Source organism: Camelus bactrianus, chromosome 12 (genome assembly GCF_048773025.1).
Source record: "Camelus bactrianus isolate YW-2024 breed Bactrian camel chromosome 12, ASM4877302v1, whole genome shotgun sequence".
Classification (NCBI taxonomy): domain Eukaryota; kingdom Metazoa; phylum Chordata; class Mammalia; order Artiodactyla; family Camelidae; genus Camelus; species Camelus bactrianus.
The window spans coordinates 35566433-35590627 of record NC_133550.1 but is presented as its reverse complement, the minus strand read 5'-3'; the positions used below and the strand labels follow the sequence as shown (position 1 = coordinate 35590627).

General features: G+C 34.9%; 2 protein-coding genes across 5 annotated transcripts in view; one reads left to right on the top strand and one right to left on the bottom strand.

Annotated features, from left to right (window-relative positions):
* Window positions 1-1981, bottom strand: part of BLTP3B (bridge-like lipid transfer protein family member 3B) — a 95125-nt gene extending 93144 nt beyond the window's left edge. For 2 of the 3 annotated variants that reach the window (XM_045522458.2, XM_010962773.3), the window contains exon 1: window positions 1696-1976. Coding sequence is in view for 2 of the 3 variants with exons in the window: in XM_010962773.3 (XP_010961075.1) it covers window positions 1696-1739 (44 nt within the window). In the remaining variant the exon portion in view is untranslated. Of the gene's footprint in view, window positions 1-1695 lie in introns of all 3 variants that reach the window. The other variant, XM_074375243.1, reaches the window with a different exon arrangement.
* A 4662-nt stretch (window positions 1982-6643) lies between these two features.
* ACTR6 (actin related protein 6) lies at window positions 6644-23706 on the top strand. 2 transcript variants are annotated; one of them, XM_010962775.3, is made up of 11 exons: window positions 6644-6801; window positions 8394-8511; window positions 9464-9532; window positions 10395-10518; window positions 11969-12104; window positions 12197-12253; window positions 14878-14976; window positions 15072-15150; window positions 19590-19761; window positions 21207-21345; window positions 23017-23706. In XM_010962775.3, the coding sequence occupies exons 1-11, from the start codon at window positions 6734-6736 to the stop codon at window positions 23144-23146; spliced, it is 1191 nt and encodes a 396-aa protein (XP_010961077.1). In that variant the 5' UTR covers window positions 6644-6733; the 3' UTR covers window positions 23147-23706. The 2 variants fall into 2 exon arrangements, with proteins under 2 accessions (XP_010961077.1, XP_074231343.1); XM_074375242.1 differs by having other exon boundaries at window positions 6659-6801; window positions 8418-8511.
* The last annotated feature ends 489 nt before the right edge of the window (window positions 23707-24195 follow it).

Sequence of the window (24195 nt, the reverse complement as noted above, 5' to 3'; positions counted from 1 at the left end):
CAACACAGCTATTAGCAATCATATAGATTAAAAAGTAATCCTAAAGACTCAATTCTGAGTGTGTCTGTTTTGTGACGTAGAGCCATTACCTCTACTACTAACTTTTAAGAGTCTTTCTCACGTTAAGGGAGTTCAACAAGAGAACTAAACTCTAATGCCCTAAGGCACTCATTGACTAAATAAACTTTTCTCCCGTGCATCTAGAGTGTACTATGTACATGTATCTAGAGTAGCTATGTACTATCATGCTTGGGAGAGTGAGAAAATAGAAATCCAAATCATTTTCTACAGGTCTGAATTTTCTTGTGGAACTGAGTATGAGAAAGGCTGGAGGACATCTGATACGTCAGACCTTACTTAAATTATAAAAAACAGCAATAAAGATAAAATCTTCCAAAATAAAATAATTATCGGACCATAATTACAATTTTAAACTTTTCAATTAGCGACAATATTAAGAAATGTATATTCATAAACGCTGCTAAAATTTGTTGCTTTTAAAAAAACAAACCTATATCGTACTCAATGTAATAAGTGAGGAAAATATTTGCTGAATCACAGAAAATACTGATTTTGTTCCCTAATACATAACCCGTGGTATACAACAACTTGGAGAATCAAGAAGTCTTTACTACGAAAGTATATCGTCACACCCTAATGTTTTCCTAAAATCAGTTAAAAGTAATCATTAACTTAAAAATAACAGAAAAGGGGGTGGGAGGGTACAGCTCAGCAGTAGAGCGCACGCTTAGCATACGAGGTCCTAGGTTCAATTCCCAGTACTTCCATTAAAGGGGAAAAAATATTACAGAGAAAAGGGTTATAACCAAGCACTTTGAATTTGGCACTGTTAACAACTTAGAAATAAGATCCTACATTTAGCCTGTCTTGAGGCAAACATGGAGAAGCCAGGGGCAGTAACAAACTGCCAGCTTTACTGAGTCATGTTTCTGACTAAAACTGCCTGCGTTATGAAACGGAAAGAATGACAAATCTTAGGGTTTATTACCACAGATGTTGACTCCCTGAATTTATGGGTCTCATTTTTTTAAAAAGCAAAAAAACTGTTCTGTAAGAATGATGTGAGGCTAAAACGACTCCAGAAAGAACTTGACAAAGCTGGTAACTCTGATTACCTAAAACAAATCCTAACAGTGCAAACAGGCACACCCTTAATGCATCATACTGGGAACCGCGAGGTAGGGTGAACTCAGAACAATAACAAGGTTAACATTTCACTAAGACAAGTCTCAGTCCTAACAGCCCACACTGCGCCAGACGCCCTCGGTTAACGGAACCACTCAGCTTCGAACCGAGGCGAGCACCGAGTTTAGGTTCCTCTTGCCACACACCAGGCACCTGGTAACGACAGACCACCTCCAGCCTCCGCGCAGGACCGCTCAAGGAGTCCTCCCCGTGCCCCCAGACGCCGCGTCGGGGACGATCCCAGTCCACCGCTCCCCCAGGCGCCCAACACGCCCCTCCGCGAGCCAGCCAGAGGAGAACCCGTCCAGGGGCGAACCGGTCCAGGGACGGGAGAATCGGGGCAGCGACCTCTGCCCCGACTGGAGCGGGGAGCCCAAAGGTCGCCTCCCGTTGGGCTGCCAGTATCCCCCGCCCCCAAAGCCACAGGCTGCCTCGGGTCCCGGCTACGGCGGAGGCGGACTGGTCCCCACGCCTAAGGCTCTGACTGACCTGGAGAGGTGCTTCAAAATCTGTTTCTTGATGAGCCCAGCCATGGTGCCGAGGCGGGAGGCGGCGCGCTCCCTCTCCGTTCCTCACAGCTTCCTCTTTTCGCGGCCGTCTCCTCTGTGTCCGGGTTAACCCGGCCGGAGGAGAGGCGCCTGAGCGCTCACGCTCGGGACAGACCCGAGACCCCGGCCGAGGCCACCGCTGCTGCCAAGGACCGGGAGCATCGCGCTCAGGCAGCCAGGGCCTTCGCCGGCGCCATCTTGGCTGCAACATCACCTAGGAGACCTGGGGGAGGGCCGGGGCGGCGCGGGCTCGGGGCGGGGCGGGGCGGGGCGGGGGCGGGGGGCGGGGCGGGGCGGGGGCGGGGGGCGGGGCGGGGGGCGGGGCAACGCAGGCTCGGGGCTGGAGCGGAGGGTTGCTGCTCCGCCTCCCGCGCATTCGCCTCGAGAGTCCACTGCCCTCAAGCTTTCGGGTGTTTAGACTCCCAATCCCAGAACCTTGCTAGGTTTTAGACCTCACACCCACCCTCCAGTCTTGTTCCCGTCTCCATCACTGAATGCATCATCCACTTCCTGCTTCTTTTTCATTTCCTCAGAATTTGCTCTACAAACTGCCCTGCTTGCTTTGCTCTCCCTACCTATTCAGCTTTCCTCATATTCTTGCCTGTTTGTTCTTAGCCTAGATATTTTGCTTTCTCCCCCGCTAAATGGTGTGATTTCATGTTTCCCCTGGAGATCCCATGGGAAGTAAAAGTTGACAATGTGTCTTAATAGAGTCCAGGACCTGGAAACTAGATGGCCTAGATTCAAGTCCTCAAGTCCTGGCTCTAGTATTTTTCTACCTGTGTTAACCTGAAGAAGATAATTTACTTACTTTTGGCCTTGGTTTAATCATCTATACAATAGGTTAATAATATCAGCCTTACCCACCTCACTAGGTTGTGGTATCTAAAGGAATAAGGATGTAAAATTTCACTTAAAAATTTCTGTATAAAGGAAGGAAATTGTTGAAATAGCAGGGAGAACTATTACAGCTGTACACATTCACCGCATCCAGCCCCAAACCAACGTTTTACAGAGATGGGCCAACTGATGTCTTTCAAAATCCAACAACCCCCATTTCTGGGCTCTCAGATGTCTGCCTGTGATCCCTCAAAAGATGAAGTACATTCTTTCCTTGGGCGTGTTTCCCCAGGTAATGCCTAATCTCACAATAGCCCAGACTGGCTTGTTTCAGCCCACCTTATCAGTCATAAACCCCACTGCCCTTCACAGACCCTGAACTTACCTCACCTGCAACCAATTAGAGCCTTGTGCACAAGCTGAAAGGCACCTTATGACCCTATCATATGAAAGATCCCAACAACCAGCTCTTGGTGCTCACGCAGGCACGCCTTGTCTGTGTGCCCCAGTATTGCCTATAGCAGCGTATCTTTTAAACTTTTCCCTTTTTCGCCTTGGTGTTCACACAGGCACCTCTCCTCCGTGTGGCCCATTGTTGTCTATGACGGCATACCCCTAATAAACTCCTTTCTATTCCAAGACTTTATCTCTGGTAAATTCTTTTTACCAACCTGAGCATCATCATGCCTCCAACGGCCTGCTTGCTGTCCCACAACAAAAATGATCACTTAGTGATGTCTAAAACAGGGGGGAAAAATTACACTAGCTCTTAATAATGTATCAAAAAGATGTATAAGTGTGGGGGGTGTGTGGAGAGGGGCTATTTTACACATAGTCCAATAACCTGGCTGTTTTCAAGCAAAGGAAAAGAGATATACACGGAGGTGATGATTTCCTCACTTAACATTTATCGTGTACTATAAAGGATGCACAATTCAAGTAACTAGGGTAGCCTAAACAAATAACAAAAAACAAACAAAAACTGTTCCTGCTATCAAAAAGTTAACCTAACATGGAAGATAAATTCCTAATGCTAAGACATGGAGCTGGCTCAGCCACTTTGTAGCTGTGTAAACTTGGGCTAGTTATTTAATCTTTCTCTGTCTCAGTTACCTCATCTATTGGGGATAATAGTACCTAACTCAGAATTTTGTGAAGATTAAATGAGATTATGCATAGGTAATGTTCAACAAAGTGCCTAGCATATGGGAAACTCTAATAATGCTATTATTATCATTAGCATAATTGAAAACAGAAGCAAAGTGCTATGAGACAGTGGTTCTCTCTCATAGTACTAAGGAAATAAAGCAATAAAGAAATTTCAGCAGCAAGCATTCTGGCTGAAGGAAATGATCCACCATCCTCTGAGTGGGTGGTGATAGTAGTTTCTTCCCAAACCTCCGCCCCAGGCAAGTGGCTTTTTATAGCCTCCATTACTTTTTAAAGTAATAACTTTATAAAGTAATAAAGTACAGGTCAGATTAATAACTGTAGTTGTAGTATCTTTTTATTAGGAAAATACATGGCAATAATTTCAATTTTACTCTTCCTTGATTGAGAGAACACATGTCATAAGGCGACCGTTAATTCTGTTTTAAATTAATTTACATTTTTGTTCATTGCTATTTAAATTTCAAAGTATAATTTAAAAAAAATTAAAAACATAACTGTCATACAAATATATAATGAATGTGCATCAAAAATTTGTTAACTTATTAATGCAAGAACCAACAAGAGAGAGTATAATGCTAGTTCACTCATTAATGTGACTTAAATCTGTCAGAAGTTCATTATATATTAGAGTAATATTTTTAACTCTTTTAATATTACACATTGCCAAAATATTCATGTATATAAAAAGTAATGCTTACATACTTGAGATTATTGGTGCTAAAACTGGGGAGGAGAGAGTATATGATGTGAAGGTGAATAGAGTTAAAGCTTTTCCTGTACAGTCCATGCTGGAGCTGGCTCATATTGGCTCAGGAAAACTAATTGTGCCCATATCTTCCCATTTCTGTGTTCCATTGTTTGGTGACTTAAGGAAAAGTGTGACAGTATTTTTACTACAGAAAGTGGTAAACACTACAAATCAGGACTTTTTTTCCTCGATACCTGTTATTTAACATTTACCAGCACACTGTAGGACAAGTTGAAGGGGGATGAGATTGCAAACGTAAGGACATTATTTCATAGGCAATGTCAAGCCATGGAAGACTTCTGTGGTGAATGAAGATGGTCAGATTTCTGATTTAGAAAAATATTTGCTGATAAATGGGCTAGCATTACAGAAAACAAATCTAATGAGAAGAAAATGGAGACAGGAGTCTTGAGAAGGCAGTGACATTACTATTTCTGGTGAGATAAGGCAATATTAGTAGAGATAAAAGGTTAAGGACAAATTCCAGAGATTAAGTCAAGGATTGGATTGAAGGTAACTGAGTGTTCTAGTTTAGGGCACTGGGTGGATATTGGGTACACCACTAACTGAGACAAGTAATATAGGAAGAAAAACAGTTTTGGAGATAAGATTCAGTTTTGGATTTATTACCTTTAAGTTTATCTCAGGATGTCTGGAAAGAAACATTCAGTGTACAGCTGGGGGTAGAAAATCTGCTTTAGGATTTATTAGTATTTAATGATAGCTGGAGCCAAGAACAAAAATGATCTTGATCCAGGAACACATAAATATTAAGGAAAGCAAAAAGGGAAGCTTAAATGAGGCCTTATATCTGAGAGAGATAGGATTGAAAGAGTGTATTTTAAAAGACGAGATGAATGAAAATGATGGTTGTTCAATGATAAACGAGTGATAAAATACTCTTTACCTGTTTTTAGTAAGGGATCCTATCAATTTAATATTAAGTTAGAGAAAATAGAATGACTGAAACTGGACATAACTAGGTTTGGATTTTCAATGACTTTTTGATAGAAAGGAAATATAGACAATAGCATACCTGACATCAAGGAGTTTGCCATCTACGGCAAAGGTAACAGAACGATCATATGATAAAAACGATGATGATGATGATGTTAGTTACTACTAGATACTTTTAATCATTTACTCTTCATAAAATAATCCGGGGGGGGGGGGATTATATTATTCCATTTTACACACGAGGAAACTAAGGTATAGAGAGGTTAAATAACATGTCAAGACATATAGTGGCAGAGTGAGGATTTGAACCAGGAATTTGAATGCAGAGACTGCACTCTTAACTATCTTTGATTTCAGTTATAGTATCCACTTAATAAATTGTAAAGATTAAATTAGTTAACATACATAAAGCTCTTAGAACAGTGTAATCGCACGCATTAAGCGCTGTGTATTAACCATTATCATCTTCATCGCCCAAAGTTACACAGACATTTTGTGGCAAAGTCCGGTTTCCAATATAAATTTATTCTCTTATACATTATGATAGGAGTTAACCTAAGGCACTACGGGAACACATAGGAGGAGCACCTAATTTTAGGAAGGGGAACAGAGAGGGAGTATGTCAGATGTAGAGAAGCTTTTTTAGATAAGAAAGACACAGCTCCGTCCTGAAGAACAAACAGACATGGTTGAGTGTGAGCGTGAATAAAAAGGCAAGGCGGTTTACTAAACAGCGTATTTGTAATTCAGAGTGGTTGGATCCAACAGTAGGGTGGGCAATGGTGGGGAATAAGGCTGAAGAGACCTCATATCCAATTCCATACTGCGTATGGTTTTGCAATTTATTCTTGAAAAAAATGTCACTGCCTTAACAATACTATTCGAACACACACCCACCCACAACCCCTTCATCCCCACCCTCCGCCCCCTCAAAGGGCTGATTCGTTAAAGGGTTAGAAGAAACTCGCAGGAGCGACCCAACCTGCAAAGTAAAGAACAAATACACGTTGGGCAAAATAGCACTTAGCACCTCGCGTCTTATTGGTTCTCGCCACGACGCAAACAGGTTAGGGTTAAAAACGCAGTACGACTCTTGCTGGGAAGCGGTACGACAGCGCAATCTCTGGCTGCCGGCGGCCTCAGTTGCTAAGGGAGACCGGAAGCGCCCTTACGTTCCGTCCATGCAAACCATAGAGTGCCGGAAAAAGCGTGAGCAGAAGGGTCGGGAAGAGACAGCAACGACCGCATTGTTCATGAAAAAATGACGACCCTAGTGCTGGATAACGGAGCTTATAACGCCAAAATCGGCTACAGCCATGAAAATGTATCGTAAGTGTTCGCCTCCTAACTCAGCCAGAGGGATGCTCTGGTTGGAGCTGGGTAGTTGGGATGATTTGAAGTGGGACTTTGGTATTAATTTGGGGTTCTATGGCCCCGGAAGTGGGACGATTTTTTTCGTTTCGTAACAGGAAATAGCTCAGGAAAACAGGCTTCTAAGGAGGCGATTCCTGACAGAGGGGTCCGTACACAAAGTTCCTGAACCTTCAGCAATTGTGGGCAGCATTTTATGTGTATATGCATTTACTTGGGACCGCGATTAAAACTTAAATCAGATCCTCAAAAAGTTTTATGATTCCTAAAAGTGAAAAAACCACTGTCTCAGTGGCTGGAGACTTTGAAGGCTTTGTACTTAAGCCCTTAGAAGTGCTCATTAGCTGACCTAGTTGATTTGAGTCAACTAAACAAATACTGCAGTGGCTTTCATAAAATTTACATATCTGAATAAAGACTAAGCATATTTAGAGGCACACTTTTCTTTTAATATATTCACAAGGGTTTTTTTTTCGCTTCCCTCCTCTTTCTTAAAAGGACAAATTGCATAGGAATATAAATTGTTAGTCTTCTGGAAAACATTTTGGCAATGTGTATGTTCTTATTCTTTGACAACAATTTTGTTATCCGTTACCTAAGGAATAATTTAGAAGTGCTTGATAAGATTAGATACCGAATACTGGATATTGTATCTGGGCTTCCTGTATGGTAACAAAAATGGCGGGGGAGCAAGCTAAATACTCAAGAATAGTAAATTGACTCGAATTATAATACAACCATAAGATTGACTACAATGCAGTTTTTAAGACTCTTGTCCTCAGAGACTATTTAAACGTATAGAGAAAATGACCATATAGTAAGTGAAATTATCAGGTACAAAACATTTTTACAGATTATCCCAATTAACGCAAGGGTTTTGATTGCCTTTAGCTCAAAATAATCCTCATGCCAAAGTGGCATATTTTGGGGTGACAAATTCAGCTCCCCTTTATTTTCTCTCTCTGTATATATGTACGTAAACGTACGTATGTACCTACACACACCCCACACACCCACCCACCCCTATACGGATACACGTGTAGTTGATAATGGCTCTAATTTGTCTTCTTGACCAGATTTTAAGCTTTATGGGGGCAGCAACCATATTTCAAACTACTTCCTACTTCTCTACGCTACAGCACCTTGCTGATTGAAAATCTTTGACTCCATGGACACTTAATTTTATGGCTAGAATTTTAAACTTGAAAATTTTTGGTTTTTTACCAGGATGGTCTTAGGAAATTTCCCATTAAACCCAGAAGGACCAGGAACTTTACCTAAACCCCTCTTTGTATGTGTGCAGTGGCAGAACCAATACCCACCTGTGAGGATATCTTGAGGATTATTTGAGAAAGATAATGGGTCCAGTATAGAACCTGTTATATACTAAAACATTTTTTAAAAAAGACTTAAAATATTATTTGAAGACAAAATGAGAAACACTGGTTTTGGATGTTTTTTTTGACATCAAGGGTGGTGGTGAAGTAAATGTATTTTTAGGAACTAGGTATTTAAGAAGTAATTATATATTTTTGTTTGTTTGTTTAAAGAGTTATTCCTAACTGTCAGTTCAGGTCAAAAACAGCACGTCTTAAAACTTTTACTGCTAACCAGATCGATGAAATAAAGGACCCTTCTGGACTCTTTTACATCCTTCCTTTTCAGAAGGTAATCCAACTGTATGTCATTTCTAGCATCAAAGGCCTAAGTTTAAAGATGATTTGAAGTGTATATACACAAGATTTTTTATGTATGAAAATATTTTTAAATATCTGAGAAGTTATTTAAATTTTCAGTAGGATCTTTTTACAACCAAAAATTGTTGTAAATTGTCTTCTTAAACATAAATGACCATGATCAACTATATTTCAGTGAAATAAAGTCAACCATACTTCAATAAAAAACTAAAAATAAGAGTAAAAATAAATGTCTATGATTTAGTTAATGATTGTGATTACTGAATTTTACTTGTTTATGGTAAAGTGAAATGAAATGAACATATTAAAGAAAATAAGCTAAAAAAAAACCCCATAAATACAAAACAGAAACAGACTCACAGACATAGAATACAAACTTGTGGTTGCCAAGGGGGAGGTGGGTGGGAAGGGACAGACTGGGAGTCAAAATTTGTAGATACTGACAGGCATATGTAGAATAGATAAACAAGATTATACGGTATAGCACAGCATAGCTCACAGCGGAAAAAAAAATGTGAATGTGACAATGAATATATGTATGTTCATGTATAACTGAAAAGTTGTGCTTTACATTGGAATTCTACACAACATTGTAAAATGACTATAACTCAATAAAAAATGTTTAAAAAAAAAGAAAAGTATAGAGAGGCATCTCCTCTTATTGATGTGTCTTTTGAACCCTTGACATTTTGGTTATTGTAAATTTGTAATATTTAGAATTTTTAAAAGGAGAAAATCATACCTCCCCCCTCTCAAAAAAAGGAGAAAAACATAACAGTATAGAGGGCTTGAAATTCAAACAGCACTAGCCTCATGAAGGTAACCATAAATAGATAGAAAGCAGTGATTTAGAATATATTAGTCTGATTTTTAAAGATTGTTCAAATATTTTTGATAATTAATTTATAAAACAAATTTTTTAGGGCTACTTGGTGAATTGGGATGTTCAAAGGCAAGTTTGGGATTACCTTTTTGGAAAAGAAATGTATCAGGTAACAAATTGGAGTATGTATTCAAATTTCTATTTCCGTGTCTTATTCAAATGAAATATTAGAATTTAAATTTTAAGATTTATAAAATTTTTAATGTTTCTTATATATATTTAAGTCACTTAATCTACTGTGCTTAGCTTTGATTCTCTAAATAAGTGCAAGTGAATAGAATTTCCATTTTGAAGTAGAATTTGAGGTTGAGAGGAAATAGTCTTTGAAACTTAAGATTAAAATTTTATTTCAGATTTCTGCTATTATTAGGCCAGTTCACTATCTCATTTTTATTTTCACAATAAAATATTTTTGATCATATATCTGAATGTGTGAATATTACAATGTGAAATTTTTGTGCTTTTAATATCTTTAGCATGACTTTAGGTATACGGAATGTTCAAATTTTAATGCTTCTTAAGAGTGTGTGGGAGAGAATTATGTAAACATTTAATATTCTAAAGCTTCTTGCCTTTCAACTTTTAAACACAAAATAACAACAGTCCCAATACTTGTAGTTACATCATTCATTACTTTTGCATGATTGTCTTTATAAACAATTTGACAGTATCATTTTATCCATGCTACTATTAAGAGAGTTAAAATTAAATAATAGTTAAAAGCATGAAATCTATAACCAGACTTTTCCAGTTCAGATCCTAGGTATGTCACTAACTAGTTATACAAACCTTGGTAACTCATTCAACTCTTCTATGCCTCTGTTTGCTTACCTATTAAAAGGGGATAATAATAATATCTGTCTCTTAGGATTATTGTAAGGATTAAATAAGTTTGTGTATATATGTAAAACAGGTGTTTATAATTATAACTACAAAGTTATAAAACTTTTGGGATATTTTTCCTCTCATAGGTTGATTTTTTAGATACTAATATTATTATCACAGAACCATATTTTAACTTCACTTCAATTCAAGAATCAATGAATGAAATCTTATTTGAAGAATACCAGTTCCAAGCAGTATTGAGAGTAAATGGTGAGTTACAGTTTTGATTAAAATTAAGTTATGTGAATATGGATATGAACTGAATAAAGAAACACTTAAAATCTAAGAATATTACGTGACATTCTTTTAGATTTGAAGGAAATAAAACATGGAATTTAAAAACTAGATGGACCCTTAGGGATTATCTGGTCAGACTCCTCTCATTTTAACTTTTTACTTGTTTGGTTTTATTTTTTGGTGGGGGAAGGTTATCAGGTCTATATATTTATTTATTTTTAATGGCAGTACTGGGAATTGAACCTAGGACCTTATGCATGCTAGGCATGCACTCTACCACTGAGCTATACCCTCCCCCCTTAACTTTTTACTAACATGATATTTCTCCCTAATGAAGTTACTAGCCACATATTTCCAATCTCTGAAAGATAATTGTTTTTCCTGTCACTGATGTGTTTGCTGTTGTTATTATTGTTTGAAATAATGTTATTAACTCAGTCTACCAATATGAGGAAAAGCAATCTAAATATTATCTAGAAGTAAGTTTATTAAAGGCTAGAATTACACTATGTGACTGCACAATGAAAGTATTCAAATATTTAGCTTGCTGAATTTAAGTCTATGTAAGCTTCAGTATACTATCTATAATAGGAGTATAATCTTGAGAACAGTATTTCTAGTCAGGGCAATTTTGCTCCTCAGGACATTTGGCCATGTCTGGAAACATTTTTCTTCATCACAACCGGGAGGGTGCTTCTGGCCTCTAGTAGGTAGAGGACACAGAGACTGCTAAATATCTTACAACCCACAGTAAAGCCCTCAACAACGAGGAGTTATCGGGCCTAAAGTGGCACTAGTTTCCAAATTGAGAAACCTTGCTCTAGAGCCACACTGCCTAGGTTTGAATCCTGACTCTTACTTTCTAATCATGGGACTTTGGGCACATTATTTAACTTCTCTGTGCTTCCGTTTCTTCCTCTGTAAAATGGGGTTGTTGCGAGGATTAAAACATACATACTTATGGAGTTTGGAATAGTGTCCAGCGTGTAATAAATGCTCAGTAAAATTATCTGCTATTAAAATAATTATTACAAGGGGGAAGGTATAGCTCAAGGTAGAGTGCATGCTTAGCATGCACGAGGTCCTGGGTTCAATCCCTAGTACCTCCTCTAAAAATATAAATAAATAAGCCTAATTACCCCCCCCAAAAAAAACCTCAGACACTAAAATAATTATTATAACCTATGAATTGGATGTTTATCTTTAAAAGTTGATCTCTATTCTTTTTTATCATCTTTACCACAAAAATGTGATGTTTCAAAATTTAAACTGTAAAAAACTTGACAGAATTAAGAATATTATTTTAAATTAACATTTTTTATAAATAAAATTTTTGTCTTTGTGCTTGCCTTAGTTTGCTACCTTTATTTATTGCTTTAATTATACTTTTATTCAATGTGTTTATTTTTTCTTTTTTTAATAGCTGGGGCTCTCAGTGCACATAGGTATTTCCGAGATAATCCTTCTGAATTATGCTGTATCATTGTAGATAGTGGATATTCCTTTACACATATAGTTCCTTATTGTAGAAGTAAAAAGAAAAAAGAAGCAATTATTCGGTGAGTTGCATTCAATTTTCATGTTATTTCTTAAAATAAAACTGAATGAAATGTGTAATAAACTAAATCAAATTTGAATTCTTCCTTTTTAGGATAAATGTGGGAGGAAAACTTCTAACCAATCATCTAAAGGAAATCATATCTTACAGGTGATACTTCGCTTTGATTCTTTGGGAGGATGGGATGCTGGGGATGAACTTTTTAAAGTAATTTAAAATGATTCCTTATCTTTAATTCTAAGTTCAGGAGGCAATTCTGTATTATTGCTTAAAAAACTGTATCACATATATAAATTCAAATGATGTTCAAGTTGAAAAGCTTTCTAGCATGTGAAGTGATAGTATCCACCAAAAAGACATTTTCAAATTCTAGGGGGTTGATATATTAATAATATTTTTAAAGTATAAACGTACATGTACATTGTAAAACTAATTTGAAAATATATATAAGGAAATAAGGGTATAAAAGGAAAATAAATCTCTGCCTCCCCTTTCCATTTCTCTTTGTCAGTTTTACTCCATACAAAGTAAACTATTTGAACTGCATTTTTTAAAATCTCTATAAGCCTTAATATATTGATATTTCTGTTTCTGGATTAGCCAATATTTGTTTACTGTCCACTATTAAAAGATGAAGAATTAGTGTACTTAGCGATCTCCCAACTCTTCTCTTGCCTCCTGAATTTTATTAATGTTATTATTTTAAACTTATTATATTTAAAAAACATAAGTAGAATTTTTAAATCTCAGTTTTCATTACATTAACTTTGGCTAGTATGACACTGACAGTGTCTCTTAGCCCCACCATGTTATTTATGAAAATAAGTGGATCTCACTTCTACCTTTTTTCTTTCTTCTCTCAGATGTACCATTACTATTTTAACAGCTTTATTGAGATATAATTCTCATACCATACAATTCACCCATTTAAAGCATATAGTTTAATGGTTTTTAGTGTATATACCCATCACACAATTTTGTTACCCCAAAAGAAGCCTACTCCCCTTAGCCATCACTGTCCAGTCTTCATCCTACCCAGCTCTAGGACATTGAAAAAAAGCTTTTTATTTTGAAATAATTATAGACACAGGAAGTTGCAAGAATAGAGTACATAGAGCCCTGTGTACCCTTAAGTGACATTTTATTTAACTAGTACAATATAAAAATTATAAAATTGACATTGGCACACTACTGTTAACCAGACTACAGATTATATTCAGTTTTCACCATTTTTTACATGCATTTGTGTACATTCTGTGTAGAACCTTATAGTAGAGAAAATGCAAATTAAAATACCATTTTTACAATCCAAATTAATAGAATTGTTTCAAAAGATATTGTAGATTTGTGGTATGGATACCTATTTGCTGCTGGTCAAAGTATAATTTAAAATAACTTTTCTGGTAAACAGTTTTGCAGTATACCAAGAGAGTAAAAGTATTTCATATCCTGTGTCCTACAGTATGAATAAATAATGAGATAATCAGATATAGGTTAAAATGCCTCTTTTTCATTGATTCTGATCTTTACTTTTTTAACATTTTAACCTCTGAAACTGGGATGAATCATCCAATTGTTAGTACCTTAGAATTGTTATAGTTTAATTAGCACTTTTTCTTCTCATTGGTATCTTAGTGAAGGTGAAATATGGTATATATGAGGATATTTGTTATAACAAAAGCAAAAAGATACAAGTAATAAAAATGTTTTTTATTTATTGAGTACAAGGACTATGCTAAATACTTTACATGTATGATTAGATTTACTTTTAACAGCTGTGTTAAGTTGGTGACCTTATTACCTTTTCAGAGTTGAAGAGATTGAGTCCCAAGCAGATAAAATAACTTGGCTACTAAGTTGTGATTAAACCTAAGTCTCTGACTCTGGAGCCCCTGTTTATAAACATATGAGTATCTTTCCTTCCTGATCTAAACTTTCAACATTAGGAACATTGATAAATAACATTTTAATAGATCTCTGTGGTTGAACATGATAAGGCATTAAGTCATATTTTTAAAGAATATGCTACTGTATAAGAAAACATTCATGAGATAATATTTAGTCTAAAACAAAAAAAAGTGAACATATAGTATGTAATCCATGTGCAGAGGGAAAAATTGAAATAACCTCATGTTTTTGTTTTTAAGAACAGCTTTATTGGAGGGGTGGGTATAGCTCAGTGATAGAAGGCATGCTTAGTTAGCATGCACAGGTCCTGGGTTCAAACCCCAGTACCTCTATTAAAATTTTTTTTAATTTAATTTTAAAAACTATTGAAAAAAACCCCTTCCTTTAAAAAAAAACTATTTTTACATTAAGCCTGTTTTCTTCGATTCACTCATCATCACATCACAAACTTATTATACATCTATTTTGTGCCAAGTAGTGTGTGCTGCTGACTAACAATACTTCTATAATCAGAAAAGATAGTGCTTAGAGTTAAGGCATTTTGGCAAGATTCTGTTCAGAATGATTGGAAGAAAAAGTTTGTGCTTTAATTTGATATTCCTTGCCACCTAAGACCTTTGTTTTCAGTTTCCTTCTGCAAATTGTAATAATGTTTTCTCTCAGAGGGATGGTGTTCTGGAGATTAAATAAAATAATAGAATGAGTATTCCATAAGGTTAAAAATATTTTACATATTCAAGAATTTAGTATTTTTAAAAGATCAGTTACCTGAAATTTTAATTCCAGAAAAAATATTTTAAATGATAATTATAAGTTATATTTAATTTTTTTCCATTTGACATCTTACCATTTTTATTTCTGTTTAGGCAGTTACATGTTATGGATGAAACACATGTTATTAATCAAGTGAAGGAAGATGTATGCTATGTGTCTCAGGATTTTTACAGAGACATGGATATTGCCAGGTATGTATAATGATAATCTAAAAACTGGAAAGTTGATTCTTGGGTAGTGTTACACATAGTTAAAATATTTCATAAGTCTCTATTTTGTTTTTCAGGTTGAAAGGAGAGGAAAATACAGTAATGATAGACTATGTTTTGCCTGACTTTAGTACAATTAAAAAGGGTTTTTGTAAGGTAATATTATTATTTTTTTAATTTATCTTTTTTTTTTGAAGCAGGGTAGGTAATTAGGTTTATTCATCTATTTATTTAATGGAGGCCCTGGGGCTTGAACCCAGGACCTCATGTGTGCTAGGCATGCACTCTACCACTGAGCTATACCCTCCCCCTTGTAAGGTAATTTTATAAATGCTGAATGATATTTCTTCAAGCAACCACTCCGTCAGATTTGAAAAGTATCTAGCTGGGATTGGCAGAGTCTTAGAGAGATGTTGATGACTGCCTTCCTGCCTGGTGGCCATTTCTTCAGGCACCAGTGTATAAATGATTAGTAAATATCTCTACTAAAGTTATTTAGAAAAAAATATCAGCTGAATGGGACATGGGACAAACCTGGAGATTAACAGTATCATTACCTATATTATGGTTAACCCTTTTCTGTTTCCTTAAGAATTAGTTTAAGTCCAGTTATAAGTTGGTTATTTGCCTGTGTGAATATTATTGACACAAGTGACGCAGGGCTGAATTATACTCATGTTTGGTCTGATATCAGATTGTAGTTGAAAAGGGCAAAATCCAGTACACTTTCAAAGTGTTGAGAGGCTGTTTATCTTGGTTGTCAAAACAAAGTAATTTCTCCCTATCTTTGATCAGCTCAGGTAAACTGTCAGTTCTATGTTTGGGTAAATGTGAAGTTTGCCCTTCTAGTTACTGGCTTGATGAGGACTGTTAGGACGTTAAAAATCTTTGGTCAGAAATTTAAGCACAAGGAAATATTTGCACTAGGAGACATTTATAATAATATTTGTTGCTGTATACTTAAAAAGTGAAAAGTTGGGAAGAGCTTAGATATCCATTAATGGAAGAAGAATAGATAAATTTTAATATATTCATATTATAAAATAAGCAGTGAAAGTGAAGTAGAGCAACAGCATCATCGGATAAATCTCAGAAATGTGTTTCTAAAACATTTAAAACACAATGATATCTAAAAGCAAGTTTTAGAAGTATATGTACCATTCCAAGGTATGCAGAGTAATTATTTATGTTTAGGGATTTGTAAGTATGAAGTAAAAGTATAAAAATGTATGTGAATGATAATACCAAATTTAAAGGGGGAATGTTAACTTATTTGAAAAGTTGCATTAAAGTGGTTGATGGATACATGGGTTTAATATAATTATTTATACTTCTTTATATGCCTGAAAGTAAAAAAGAAATTTCGGGGGGCTAGATTATTGAGGTGAAAAACAAATCAGAATTCAGAGTAGGCTACCCAGGGCCTTGTAAAAATGAAATCATCGTGTCATATCCTTAAAAACAAATCCTTGTGGAGGACTGAGCCTGACTTTCAGAAGTCAGGAAATTGGGACAGATTATGGGATCAGGTTGTCTGGACATGAACCAGGGAGAGAAACTGGAAGCCCATGTCCCACTTAGGATATGGAAGGTGTATTTTTTTCTTTACAAAACAGGGAAAACTGCTCCAAACATACAGATACCAAGCCTCTTTCTCATTAGGCACATTTGATCATCCTCATATTAGAGCTGATTAAAACACTCCAGAGATAAAAAACTTTATGGAGAGTTTACGGCACTCATAGAGTTAATGGTGGTGCTAAAGTAATCCGTAATTCTACAGGGATGGACCCTGTGTAAAGTCTCAGTAATTCCCAGCTTTTCCAAACCTGACTAAAAATCACCTGGGCCACTTGAAGAACAATTGGTATCCATATTCTCAGTTCCTGTCCCTGGAAATGCTGAGTGCCTAAGTTTGAAAACTTAATCTTAAGAAAAGAAAAACTCTATTCCAGTTGATTTAACTATCAACTAGGTTTGGAAATCTTTATCTTTTTTACAATGTAGTTCTCTCCTGCCCTGCAAATGACAGCCTATCAGTTTATTAGTTTCCTCCTTGCCATGTCATAAGTCTCATTTTCTCAATCCTGCACCTTACATAGTGAGCTAATAGAGGTGTGGTTATTCATTCCCCCAGTTGATGTTTATTTCAGCCATAATGCCTTAATCTTTACTTTGTCAATGTTAGAATTTATACCTTATTCACAATGCATGTTAAATTGTGTATCTCTTAATGATTTTTAAGATTTAGAAATAGTTATATTTTGTATACGTTAGGATTACTCCTGAAATGTATTATTTTAAATTTAGTACTTGATTAACTTGTTTTCACTGTTGTGTGATAATCAAAATCTTTGATGAGAGCTGATAAATATTTATGAAATTAGAAAAACAATACTATAAAATGAAAAGAATTACATGGGTGCCTTTATAGTTAGGATATGTTAAAACTTGGACCTTGATACGTTATTCAGGAATATTTTTAAATACTCAGGAAAAACTTACAATCTTGATTTTCTAGTATTGATGGTAGTAACAATAATAATAAGGTCTATAATATTATTACTGATTACAACTGATTAGAAATCCAAGTTTTATTTCTTATCAGAAAGAGGTCTACTGAAATAATAATGAATGCTTGGCTGATCTAAATTGATAAAATTTTCCTCATAAATAATAATGTCCACTTTCAGCAGAGCCATTGTAATTTAAACTGATGATTTCTTTCATGGTGCCAAAGTGAAATTTATGAGGATTGTGCAGTAATCATGGCCTGCATTGACTAAAATAGCACCTCCCAGCAGCCCTTATAAATTCATTTGTCTATGTCTAAAAAATCTTTTTGGAATTGTAATCTTAAAAACAGAAACTTCTTGTAGTTCCAGATTACATATTAACAATTAATGGCTTTAGAGCTAATATTCAGCAAGTATAGCTAGTTCTGGATCTTTCTCCTAGTTGGATATTTGATCTTGGATCAGTCACATGATCTTCTTTTATTAAATCAGGGCTGTGTACTAGATAACCTCTCATGTTTTGTCAGCTGAAATTCTCCAAGTCTACCTCTGTCTCAGGTTATTTTGAATGTTGACAAAATGAGTTATACCCTTTACACTCAAGCCAATGTCACTTTTAAATGAATTTGTAGCTTTATAGGATATATTTTCCATTCTACCTGAGAAGGAAGAATACTTTATCTGTGAAGGAATAATAATATTCTCTTTGCTAGTGTAATAATTTTAATTGGGATTTGCGGTTTTCCTCATTTTTCCTAGAATGTTGTGAATACTGTGTAACTTTTAGGATGTTTTTACTAAAAAATAATGTCTCAAGCATAGAATTTCCAAGTGATAGAAATTAGAATCATTCCTATCCAGGTTAAGAGAGGCAATATAGTGGAATGAATAAATTGTGTGTCCTTAGGTTATTAGATGATGATCCTGAGCAAGTCACATAACCTTACTGACACCAACTGCATCATTAATAAAAGGGAAATATGCCTACCTTACAAGGTTGTATGAGAGTTCAGTGGGTTAATTTATGTAAAATGCCTAATACAAACACCACATTGTTGGTTTGCATCCCATTATTCAATAATTTATTGAATAATTATTGTGTACTGGGTGCTATGCTGTGCTGAGTAGTGCGGGTGTGATGGCGAACAATGCAGAATATGAAGGATAATATAGGTTCTAGTAGAGAATACTGGAGGGACTTTTTATTTGGGAGTCAGAAAAAGCCTAAGGAAGCTGAAATCTGAACAGAGAGTATATGACTGATTACATTAAGGAATCTAGAATATTCTTTATATATTTTAAGTTATTAATATTTGTTTTCAGGTATTTGAAGTATTTTTATAGTTAAGTAAAGGATTGGGACAAACTGTTACAGGAGTCAGTTGAAGTGAACGTCTGTAACTGAATCCAGAAGAGCCGATGATTCTTAGTAAAATTGAGAGGGACCATTATTTTAATGATGTAGAATGTTATAGGAGGAGATTATTTTTTCCAGCCCCTTCAGGAGCACAGCTCACAGAGTGGGTGGGTTAGAAAATAAATAAAAGAACTTCAGTGATACAGTCCATGTATTTGCTTAAAGCATTTGGAAACTGATTTTGAGTAGAAATTGAATAAATAATAAATTTATAGGCTTTTTGTATAAAGGAAGGGGGAAATCCTAATAGAATAAAACCAGTGTCCAGTAAACACCTAAGACAGGGTTAGAGTGAAAGTAGATAGTGGTAGAGACATAAGATACAGTGTTTTTCATTTAAAGTATGTTCTTTGTTCTTTAGAAACTGAAATCAGGCTATTATAGGTAGATTATGAAGATCCCTCTCCTCTGTTCTTTTCTTTCTGTTTTAAAATGTGTGGAATAAATCCAGATCATCTTTAGGGGAATAGCTATATTAGTGTCAATAATTGTTTACTTGGGTGGTTTAAGCAACAGAAGAGAAGGCTACATTTTTCTAACTTTTGAGAATCCTGAAACTTCCAAAACATTGTTAATCTATTAGTATCACACATTATTAAATGTTATTAGTCATGTGAGCTAGATAATGTAGCTTAAACATTTTATTTTTTTTTTTCTTTAAGCCAAGGGAAGAGATGGTGTTAAGTGGAAAATATAAATCTGGGGAACAAATTCTTCGTCTGACCAATGAGAGATTTGCTGTTCCAGAAATACTCTTTAATCCTTCTGATATAGGCATTCAAGAAATGGGAATTCCAGAAGCTATTGTCTATTCAATTCAGAACTTACCTGAAGGTACATACATAAAGTATTGGGGAATAATGATATTTTAAAAAATCATAGGCTCTAAAAAAAACAAAACATAGGCTCTATGAGCCCTAGAGAAGTTACCTGTTTCTTCTAAATAAATTCAGTAAATGGCGAGTCTGTTTTATTTGCAGATTTCCAGGTACAATAATGTACTTGATTAATTCTTACTTTATTGGTCCTAGATTACAGATTTGATATAGGAAAAGTAATTATAGTCTATTTAAAGTTGAAGAAATTCATCTTTCTATGAGTATTAAACTTCTATATCCATTTTAGAAGAGTTTTAAGCGAAATTTGGACAGAATAGACATTTATAATTTAACTATTTAATGGTTTTTACCTGTTGATGAGACTGGTTTATTCTTTATTTTATTTATTTTGTTTTTTTGTTTGGGGTTTTTTAGACTGGTTTGTTCTTTAAATAGTGTTTTAGAGTTTAGGAGTACTTTTATATCTTGAAAGTGTCTTCCGAGTTCTTAGGAAACAGTCTAGGCATTGGAGAAAATCTAGCACATACAATGTCCTTTCCTCCCATTAAAAAAAAAGAATGAAAAAGAAACTAAATAATGCCATCACCTTAATATAGTTATTTCACAGATATTTTCATATCAGTATTTCATATTGATGTCATATTTTATATAAAGTTGCAGTCAAGACATATAAAACATTTTGTACTGCACTGTTTTAATGTATATGAGACTCAGATGTTAATATAAAGGTACTCTTGTTTTGTGAACAGAAGCATCAGGTGAAGGATGGCCAGTACCTATTAATTCCTGATAAATTTCCTAGTGGTGCTTAGTAGCCTTTTAATACTGGCTTATCATATCATGTTATATGTTTGTTATCATGTACCTTACTGAGTGTAGAACATAAGATTCTTTAAATATTATTATAGATTGAGTATCTTCCACTATCAGTTTTAATTATTGCATAATCAATATATGTGTCTCACTGAGATAACATGGAAACTTGGAATCCCAAGTTAAAATGTCATGAAAAACCTTTTCATCTTTACACTAGCTAACAGTCTCAGGCTACATAGAGACTTCCTCCATTTTAGGAAAGACCAGTTTTAATTTTCAAATGCCTGCCTCTAGAATTTTACTCATTTATGCATTGCTTACATGTATATATATATAGTAAATCACTAGTAGTTCAGCCCCTTCACCTTAGCCTTCCTTTTAAAGATCTGTAAGATCATACTTCTGTTTAATATGTTTATTTGTAGAAATTATAACCTCATTACAAAATCTTAGAAATTATATAATTTATATGGTTATAAAAAATTACGGTTTCTTAGTAATTTTAATCCCTAATTGCTTTACCTTTGCCCTCATCCCTATTTTTCCAGAAAGATAAGTAAATAGATTTTCTAATGCTTTTCTCCTTTCTCCTTTTTTTTTTTTTTTTTTTTTTGTTTTTTAAAGAAATGCAGCCACATTTTTTTAAGAACATTGTTTTGACAGGAGGAAATTCCCTTTTCCCGGGATTTAGGGATCGGGTTTACTCAGAAGTTCGATGTCTCACTCCAACAGATTATGATGTTTCTGTTGTGCTGCCTGAAAAGTAAGTGTTGGCTTAGAAACAAAATATGGAAGTTGGTTTGTAGATAAAATGGTCTATAGGGAGACTCGAGTTTAAAGCTAGTTCTACCACGTCGGCAAGTTTATTTCACGTTTGGGATTCTCATTTTGCTTTTCTTAAAAAATGAAATGATAAACGTAACATTTCAGTTATGCAAATTACCAGCCATAATGGTTGGTACACAATGGGTACCCAGTTAATATAAGATCATTTCCCTATAGTAAACCAGTCTTCATTCCTGAGATTTTTACAGGCAAAGCAGTTAGGTTATTAATGTATTCGATTCATCTGAGATGTGTCATTTCTTGAGAGTTCCTATCAAGAATAGAAGTTAAAGAATTTAACCATTGAGATAAGTTATGTCAATTCATAAGTTGTTTTGGGATGTTTTAAAGTAATTTAAAATAAACTTTTACATTTAACTCACCTTTTACCCCCTAATTCAGACTGTTTTATATATACCCTCTACCCTGTTTTGTGAGAAAAAGTCTATATCATTTCTACATTGGTGGTAAAAAAAATTAAGATAGAATTTTAGAGCTGTGAGAAAGGCTTACAGAGCATCCTGTTCCGCATACTTTGTAAATAAACAAAGGCTCATGAGTTGGCAAAGGCCTTATGATAAGTTAATAGTAGTTACCAGGCTAAAATCCATTTCTCTTTACCTGGAGGCAGGTGTTCTTACCAAATACATATCTAAATAATGCCCCTCTCCCCTCCACTGTTTTAAGTGGCAGAGTTGTAAACATGAGCCCACGTACATGACTTCCAGAGTTTTGTTTTAAAGCTTAAGTAGAATTTTTTCAAAGTTAATAGCAATTAATAAGAAAGCCTTCATCTGATCACTTAATGTTACAGCTGTCAGATAAAAGAATAAACTTAGATATTGGAATGATTTTTTTATCAGCCTTAATGGTCAAATACTCCTTAGAATATGAAGCAGTTGGATTTTTATCTAAATTTTAAGTGCAAGTCGTGCACACGTTACAGGCCAAGGGATCTGCAGAAATAGTTTTTATTTCTTTATTCATCAAATCTTTATTGTCTATCTACTGTTTTAATAGATAGGTGAGCTCTGATTTTACTTACTGCTTGTATCCTACCCTATAACTATTTATCAGGCATTGTGTTTTCTAAATGTCTCATTTATTAGAGGCAACAGAATATAGCAGCAAAAGCACAAACTGTGTGAAAACAGTTTCAGATTAAATCCTCGTTGAACTCTTAACTTCTCTGAACCTCATTTTCCAGATTTATAAAATGGGAGTTGTAATAGCTATTTCATGTGTTTCTGTGTGAATTAATGAGATGACTTATCTTTGCCACATACAGAAGTTAGACTCAGTTATGACAGTGTTTTTCCTTTTATGCATTTTTGATCTTTTGCTTGTATTCTTGTTTTTTATTAGAAGCATAAGGCCCATAAATACAGGGCACAGGGGAAAAAAATTAAAACTTACTTGTAGTGGTGACCATGGTTTCTTTCTGAGTTTGCTTTACTCCTATTAAGTTTATGCTTATTTTCACACATTAAATGATTTGCTGTTAAATCAAATTGGGTAGAGACTGCCACATTTTTGTTACTAATTAATGTTTCTGTCATTTCAGTTCTGTAAAATCATCTGGGTTCATTTATTTGACCTTTATTTTTAGCCCTATTACTTATGCCTGGGAAGGTGGAAAATTGATATCAGAGAATGATGATTTTGAAGATATGGTGGTAACAAGAGAAGATTATGAAGAAAATGGACATAGTGTCTGTGAAGAGAAATTTGATATTTAAGAAACACTTCTGAAAGTTTTGAGATTGTAACAAAGGTTTAATTTCAGTGTTCTTTTTAAAGGAAGTTAAGGACCTGGGTTACCTTTCGTCCTAAGATAAAAGTCTTGCACTTATGTAAATTCTTTGATCCATGGCTAATTTTCAGAGGTTTCTTAGCTAAGTTGTTAAGTAGACTGTAACTCAGCCCAAATTTTCACTTAGGAGCTAGACTTACTATAACAATGCTTATGCTTTTTCTGAGAGTAGGTTATCTTTCATTAGAAGATGAAAGAGTGAATGTGTTTTAATTCTTCAGAGTTGAAAGCACAAATTTAGCTGTCTCACTGGTTAGCTTTCCTTAGAAGGTAGTTTTGAGACTAGGAATTGGCCAAAGTGTTTTCTTTCTTTCTTTTAGAACTAAGTATTTTATTTTTAAATTGTCATTTTTATTTATATATACTGAAGTTGGAGAAACTAATCTGTCCGTGTTTAATGTTTTTTTTTAATGTTTATTTTTTACTTAGTGTAAGTTTGAAAGAATGGAGACCAAAGCCAATTTATTAAAGTATTTTTGGTCACTACTGTGTTGGAGAAACATATTATTTCACTCATAAAAATACTGTACCATTTTTAGGATAAACAAATTTGAAGTTAACTTGGGATTATTAAAACTCTTGATACAAATGTTAGTGTTTAGTTTTTAAAACTCTTAATCAAAGTAAGCGTATTAAGGTATTAAGGCTACAGCTTTCCAATTTAAGGAAACAGCTAACAGAAACATTAATGAATGGGTCAGGTAATAAATGGATTGCTTCTCTGATTGCAAACAGTAGAAACTCATTTGGGCTATACTGAGCAAAACAAATTTTATGAGCAAGACAGAGGACAGCTCATAAAAATCTAAGAAAAAGCTGGACCAATAGCCTTAGGAAGAATAAAAACCAGGATAACCTTAGGGATCTAGGTAACAGTAACTGAGGGACAATCCTTGTAAGGCCCTGCCATCAAAATATCTCTGCTTCTGTATTTTCAGTCTTGTGTCATTGTGCTCATGAATCAAATTTCCACCA